Consider the following 7,500-nt stretch of genomic DNA (forward strand, 5'->3'; position numbering starts at 1 on the left):
ACACACACACACACACACACACACATCAACACAACACTGACACGCATATGCCCGTACGACAGGTGACCTGCACACACACACACACACACACACACACACATCAACACAACACTGACACGCATCTGCCCATACGACAGGTGACCTGCACACACACACACACACACACACACACACATCAACACAACACTGACACGCATATGCCCGTACGACAGGTGACCTGCACACACACACACACACACAGATCAACACAACACTGACACACATCTGCCCGTACGACAGGTGACCTGCACACACACACACACAGATCAACACAACACTGAAATTAACGTGTGTGTGTGTTTGTGGCCTTAAACATGACATATTATGCCCCTTTTCAAATAAATCTATGGTGTCCCCAGAATGTGTCTGTGAAATTTCAGCTCAAATTCCCCTCAGATCATTTATTATAGCTTGGTGTCCCTTTAAATGCAAATGAGCTTTAGCTCCGCCTCCATTCAGAAGAGGGCGGAGCCTTCACACAAGCTTCAGAGACTCCGGCAATAACAACACAGGCCGATCTCACTGATCCAGAGTCAGGAGTAACAGCAGCGAGTGCAGCCTTACGGAGAGACTCAGGGAGAGCTTCACTTTTACACGTTTCTGAATGTTAGCGGAGACATTTCTGTAGTTGTTGTGGAGTTACACTGATCATCTCCTCATCATGTTGAACTCTTCCACAAGTGTCCACAGTTCCTGAGGTGTTTATAAGACAGCGCTGACATGTTCTGGTCAATAGTGTTCAGTGTCGTCTGTGCTCGACCACAGAACAGTTTCAGGCTTTGCTGGATCTTCTCCAGTGCGTTAGAACTGGTCTCTGTTGGCGCTCGCCGAACCCAATGTCGCTGGTGTGTGTGAACGTGCAGATTAAGGGCCGGGAATATTATAATAAGATCCTCTTCATACAGCAGAAGGAGCGAAATCTGATCGGCTGATTTTATGACATGCTCTCAGAGAAAGCCTCACCAGAACACAGTTACTGGGTTCCACTGTTCAGGTTCTCCGGATTACAGCACTCACACACGGGAACTCATGATATGGCCCTTCAAACCGATGCACTCACTCACACGTCACCTCTTCTCTAGCTGGCTTCCTAACAAATCTTTGGGGACTGACGGGTTAGTGACCCCGAGGTCCCCCCGAGAGTCGGTCCTAGAGCTCCTCCTGTACGCTTTTAGGGAATAATCGGGTCCATCGGAGACGTCCAATAGATTTGTTAGTCACGCCGAAAGAACCACACACACACACACACACACACAGTGCGATCACCTCGGGGAAATCTCAGAGGATACACCGGTTGAAGTTTATCTATATATCATCTTTTTACTCTTTTAATTCCTTTTATAACTGTTTAAATTTTCCTTGCTTTTATTTTGTGATTATTTTATTCCTTTCTGGGTAAAGCACTTTGAATTGCCATAGTGTGTGGAATGTGCTATATAAATAAACTTGCCTTGCCTAATCTAGTCTAATAAACTGTGAATAATGTAAATACTCTGGGCTTCTGTGAGCGCCCGACTGACCTGAGATCCAGGCCGGGGTGAAGGCGTCGGACAGCCAGGACACGTATCCGGCCCGGAGCGAGTGCAGGAACGCCTGGACCTCGACGCCGGACACCAGCAGCTCGTGCCGGACCTCGCAGTCCGCCGACAGCAGGAGCACCCTGGGGATGAAGAGAGCCGGCCGCACCTTCTGCCCGCAGCGCACCATGTGACTGCAGAGGAGTCCGGCTTTCACCTGCACACACACACACACACGCACATCTTTGTGGGGACTCTCCATAGGCGTAATGGTTTTTATACTGTACAAACTGTATATTCTGTCCCCTTACACTGCCCCTACCCCTAAACCTACCCATCACACACACACACACACACACACACACACTGCCCCTACCCCTAAACCTACCCATCACACACACACACACTGCCCCTACCCCTAAACCTACCCATCACACACACACACACACTGCCCCTATCCCTAAACCTACCCATCACACACAACTTTCTGCATTTTTACATTTTCAAAAAACATTACTTAGTATGATTTATACGCTGTTTTCCTCATGGGGACCGCTGGCTGGGCCCCACAATGTAGGTGATTTCAGGTTTTACTATACTTGTGGGGTCATTTGGTCCCCACAATGTAATATAAACATGAACACACACACACACACACACACACACAACCAGTGTTGGGCGAAACGCATTACAAGTAACTTGAGTAACGTAGTCAGATTACTTTTTTCAAGTAACTAGTAAAGTAACGCATTACTTTTAAATTTACAACAAAATGTCTGAGTTACTTTTCCAAATACCTAACGCAAGTTAATTTGTTTTTGCCTTTATTGACTGACAGCTCTCCTGTCTTTAGTAAGTGCAGAGGCGCTGTGTGTGAAGTTGAACATGATGGCTATTGTAGTTCTAGGGTCATCTCACGTCCAAAAAAACCCCAAACAGATTCAGTATTACTCAAAATTAATAAAAGCTGTGAGATGCACTCTCATAATATTACGCACACATGCAATAATTACATATGCTAAATAACACAAATATACTTTATGTATTTAATCTCACTTTATTAACCAGTGTCTTTGCTGCTGACCCTCGATGATCTACTTCAACTATTCTAATAAGCAAAAATTACTTTAGAGAAACGTCACATTTGTGTTTAATTTTTGAAGTTTTGTATTGCTGAAGTAAGTGTGTTGAGCTTTCGTCTCCTGCATCTGATTGTTCTTCAGAACGGAGAGCGGCTGAAAGTGTTTGTCTGGCTGCTTCTCTGCCGTACAGGCGTGAGTCTGCCTGTCACTCACTTCACTTTAGTGTGAAAGGGCCTTAACACGTGCCAAAAATATAACTTCAAAAAAAAAACAAGCCCAGCTTATGTGAGAAAAAGTAATGCAAAAGTAATGTAACGGATTACTTTCCATAAAAAGTAACTAAGTAACGCAATTAGTTACAAACACAATATTGTAATGCATTTCTTATAGAAGTAACTTTCCCCAACACTGCAAACAACAATTATTACAACAATAATACAGCGACGTCGCAAAACTCCCCAGTTCTGAAGCGAAGCTGATTCAGTAGTTAAGCAGCTCTACAGGGGAATGAAGAGTTACAGATTCCCGTGGTATTCTGAGCCCTGAACTGGGAAACGGCCTGAACTGAACTGGTTTACTCTGAGGAACTGAACTGGTTTACTCTGAGGAGCTGAACTGGTTTGCTCTGAGGAGCTGAACTGGTTTGTCTGAGGAGCTGAACTGGTTTACTCTGAGGAGCTGAACTGGTTTGCTCTGAGGAGCTGAACTGGTTTGCTCTGAGGAGCTGAACTGGTTTACTCTGAGGAACTGAACTGGTTTACTCTGAGGAACTGAACTGGTTTACTCTGAGGAACTGAACTGGTTTACTCTGAGGAGCTGAACTGGTTTGCTCTGAGGAGCTGAACTGGTTTGTCTGAGGAACTGAACTGGTTTGTCTGAGGAACTGAACTGGTTTGCTCTGAGGAACTGAACTGGTTTACTCTGAGGAACTGAACTGGTTTGTCTGAGGAGCTGAACTGGTTTGTCTGAGGAGCTGAACTGGTTTGCTCTGAGGAGCTGAACTGGTTTACTCTGAGGAACTGAACTGGTTTACTCTGAGGAACTGAACTGGTTTACTCTTAGGAGCTGAACTGGTTTACTCTGAGGAGCTGAACTGGTTTGCTCTGAGGAGCTGAACTGGTTTGCTCTGAGGAGCTGAACTGGTTTGATCTCTGAGGAGCTGAACTGGTTTACTCTGAGGAGCTGAACTGGTTTGCTCTGAGGAGCTGAACTGGTTTGCTCTGAGGAACTGAACTGGTTTACTCTGAGGAGCTGAACTGGTTTGCTCTGAGGAGCTGAACTGGTTTGCTCTGAGGAGCTGAACTGGTTTACTCTGAGGAGCTGAACTGGTTTGCTCTGAGGAACTGAACTGGTTTACTCTGAGGAGCTGAACTGGTTTACTCTGAGGAGCTGAACTGGTTTACTCTGAGGAACTGAACTGGTTTGCTCTGAGGAGCTGAACTGGTTTGTCTGAGGAACTGAACTGGTTTGTCTGAGGAACTGAACTGGTTTGCTCTGAGGAACTGAACTGGTTTACTCTGAGGAACTGAACTGGTTTGTCTGAGGAGCTGAACTGGTTTGTCTGAGGAGCTGAACTGGTTTGCTCTGAGGAACTGAACTGGTTTGCTCTGAGGAGCTGAACTGGTTTGTCTGAGGAACTGAACTGGTTTGTCTGAGGAACTGAACTGGTTTGCTCTGAGGAACTGAACTGGTTTGCTCTGAGGAACTGAACTGGTTTACTCTGAGGAACTGAACTGGTTTGTCTGAGGAGCTGAACTGGTTTGCTCTGAGGAGCTGAACTGGTTTGCTCTGAGGAGCTGAACTGGTTTGCTCTGAGGAGCTGAACTGGTTTGCTCTGAGGAGCTGAACTGGTTTGCTCTGAGGAGCTGAACTGGTTTGCTCTGAGGAACTGAACTGGTTTGTCTGAGGAACTGAACTGGTTTGTCTGAGGAACTGAACTGGTTTGTCTGAGGAGCTGAACTGGTTTACTCTGAGGACCTGAACTGGTTTACTCTGAGGAGCTGAACTGGTTTGTCTGAGGAGCTGAACGGGTTACTCTGAGGAGCTGAACTGGTTTACTCTGAGGAGCTGAACTGGTTTACTCTGAGGAGCTGAACTGGTTTACTCTGAGGAGCTGAACTGGTTTACTCTGAGGAGCTGAACTGGTTTGCTCTGAGGAGCTGAACTGGTTTGTCTGAGGAACTGAACTGGTTTGTCTGAGGAACTGAACTGGTTTGCTCTGAGGAACTGAACTGGTTTACTCTGAGGAGCTGAACTGGTTTACTCTGAGGAGCTGAACTGGTTTGCTCTGAGGAGCTGAACTGGTTTGCTCTGAGGAGCTGAACTGGTTTACTCTGAGGAACTGAACTGGTTTACTCTGAGGAGCTGAACTGGTTTGCTCTGAGGAGCTGAACTGGTTTACTCTGAGGAGCTGAACTGGTTTGCTCTGAGGAGCTGAACTGGTTTGCTCTGAGGAGCTGAACTGGTTTGTCTGAGGAACTGAACTGGTTTGTCTGAGGAACTGAACTGGTTTGCTCTGAGGAACTGAACTGGTTTACTCTGAGGAACTGAACTGGTTTGTCTGAGGAACTGAACTGGTTTGTCTGAGGAGCTGAACTGGTTTACTCTGAGGAACTGATGGTTTGTCTGAGGAGCTGAACTGGTTTGCTCTGAGGAGCTGAACTGGTTTACTCTGAGGAGCTGAACTGGTTTGCTCTGAGGAGCTGAACTGGTTTGTCTGAGGAACTGAACTGGTTTGTCTGAGGAACTGAACTGGTTTGCTCTGAGGAACTGAACTGGTTTACTCTGAGGAACTGAACTGGTTTACTCTGAGGAGATGAACTGGTTTGTCTGAGGAGCTGAACTGGTTTGCTCTGAGGAGCTGAACTGGTTTGCTCTGAGGAGCTGAACTGGTTTGTTTGAGGAGCTGAACTGGTTTGTCTGAGGAGCTGAACTGGTTTGCTCTGAGGAACTGAACTGGTTTTCTCTGAGGAGCTGAACTGGTTTGCTCTGAGGAGCTGAACTGGTTTGCTCTGAGGAACTGAACTGGTTTTCTCTGAGGAGCTGAACTGGTTTGCTCTGAGGAGCTGAACTGGTTTGCTCTGAGGAGCTGAACTGGTTTACTCTGAGGAGCTGAACTGGTTTACTCTGAGGAACTGAACTGGTTTGCTCTGAGGAGCTGAACTGGTTTACTCTGAGGAACTGAACTGGTTTACTCTGAGGAGCTGAACTGGTTTGTCTGAGGAGCTGAACTGGTTTGCTCTGAGGAGCTGAACTGGTTTGCTCTGAGGAGCTGAACTGGTTTGCTCTGAGGAGCTGAACTGGTTTACTCTGAGGAACTGAACTGGTTTACTCTGAGGAGCTGAACTGGTTTGCTCTGAGGAGCTGAACTGGTTTGCTCTGAGGAGCTGAACTGGTTTGCTCTGAGGAGCTGAACTGGTTTGCTCTGAGGAACTGAACTGGTTTGTCTGAGGAACTGAACTGGTTTGTCTGAGGAACTGAACTGGTTTGTCTGAGGAACTGAACTGGTTTGTCTGAGGAGCTGAACTGGTTTACTCTGAGGAACTGAACTGGTTTACTCTGAGGAGCTGAACTGGTTTGTCTGAGGAGCTGAACTGGTTTACTCTGAGGAGCTGAACTGGTTTACTCTGAGGAGCTGAACTGGTTTACTCTGAGGAGCTGAACTGGTTTGTCTGAGGAGCTGAACTGGTTTACTCTGAGGAACTGAACTGGTTTGTCTGAGGAACTGAACTGGTTTGTCTGAGGAACTGAACTGGTTTACTCTGAGGAACTGAACTGGTTTACTCTGAGGAACTGAACTGGTTTACTCTGAGGAGCTGAACTGGTTTACTCTGAAGAGCTGAACTGTTTTGCTCTGAGGAGCTGAACTGGTTTACTCGGAGGAGCTGAACTGGTTTACTCTGAAGAGCTGAACTGGTTTACTCTGAAGAGCTGAACTGGTTTACTCTGAGGAGCTGAACTGGTTTACTCTGAGGAGCTGAACTGGTTTGCTCTGAGGAACTGAACTGGTTTACTCTGAGGAACTGAACTGGTTTACTCTGAGGAACTGAACTGGTTTACTCTGAGGAGCTGAACTGGTTTGCTCTGAGGAGCTGAACTGGTTTACTCTGAGGAGCTGAACTGGTTTACTCTGAGGAGCTGAACTGGTTTACTCTGAGGAACTGAACTGGTTTACTCTGAAGAGCTGAACTGGTTTGCTCTGAGGAGCTGAACTGGTTTACTCTGAGGAACTGAACTGGTTTACTCTGAGGAGCTGAACTGGTTTACTCTGAGGAACTGAACTGGTTTACTCTGAGGAGCTGAACTGGTTTGTCTGAGGAGCTGAACTGGTTTGTCTGAGGAGCTGAACTGGTTTACTCTGAGGAACTGAACTGGTTTACTCTGAGGAGCTGAACTGGTTTGTCTGAGGAGCTGAACTGGTTTGCTCTGAGGAAGGGAAGGATGGTCTGACCGTGATGGCCTGAAGCGCGTCGGGAAGCTGCTCGGCGGAGACGCTGCTGAGGTTCTGCTGCTGCGACCGGACCCGAGTCTCGCTCCGGGCCGAAACCGAGCCGCTCCATGTCTTCAGGTCGATACACACCACCCCGTGACCTGGAGCGACACACACACGTGTGTGAGAGGGAGTTTGACAGCTGGTTCTGGCAGACCTGAGGCTCGGGACGCACCTGTGAGCAGCACCAGGCTGATCTCGTCTCGGCCCGTCTGGGACTCGTTCGGCACACGCAGGTTATAGAACATGTCCTGCTGTCTGAGGCCGGTGACTGTCCTGCGGGAACACAGCAGAATGACCCTCAGCACAGCACAGATCGGCCGGGTCATCTCCGGTCAGCCGGGAGGCTAGTGTGACATACTGAGAAAACATT

The 7,500-nt window shown here is 47.5% G+C and overlaps 1 protein-coding gene across 1 annotated transcript in view; it reads right to left on the reverse strand.

Annotated features, from left to right (window-relative positions):
* Positions 1-7,500, reverse strand: part of si:zfos-911d5.4 (uncharacterized) — an 18,787-nt gene that overhangs the window by 10,630 nt on the left and 657 nt on the right. The window contains exons 3-5 of the mRNA XM_056233782.1: positions 7,303-7,403; positions 7,089-7,228; positions 1,560-1,773 (exon numbers count right to left, since the gene is read on the reverse strand). Of these exons, the coding sequence (XP_056089757.1) occupies positions 1,560-1,773; positions 7,089-7,228; positions 7,303-7,403 (455 nt within the window). The remainder of the gene's footprint in view (positions 1-1,559; positions 1,774-7,088; positions 7,229-7,302; positions 7,404-7,500) is intronic.

Source organism: Rhinichthys klamathensis, unplaced genomic scaffold (assembly GCF_029890125.1).
Source record: "Rhinichthys klamathensis goyatoka isolate OS25496 unplaced genomic scaffold, OSU_Roscu_1.1 h1tg000377l_1, whole genome shotgun sequence".
NCBI lineage: Eukaryota > Metazoa > Chordata > Actinopteri > Cypriniformes > Leuciscidae > Rhinichthys > Rhinichthys klamathensis.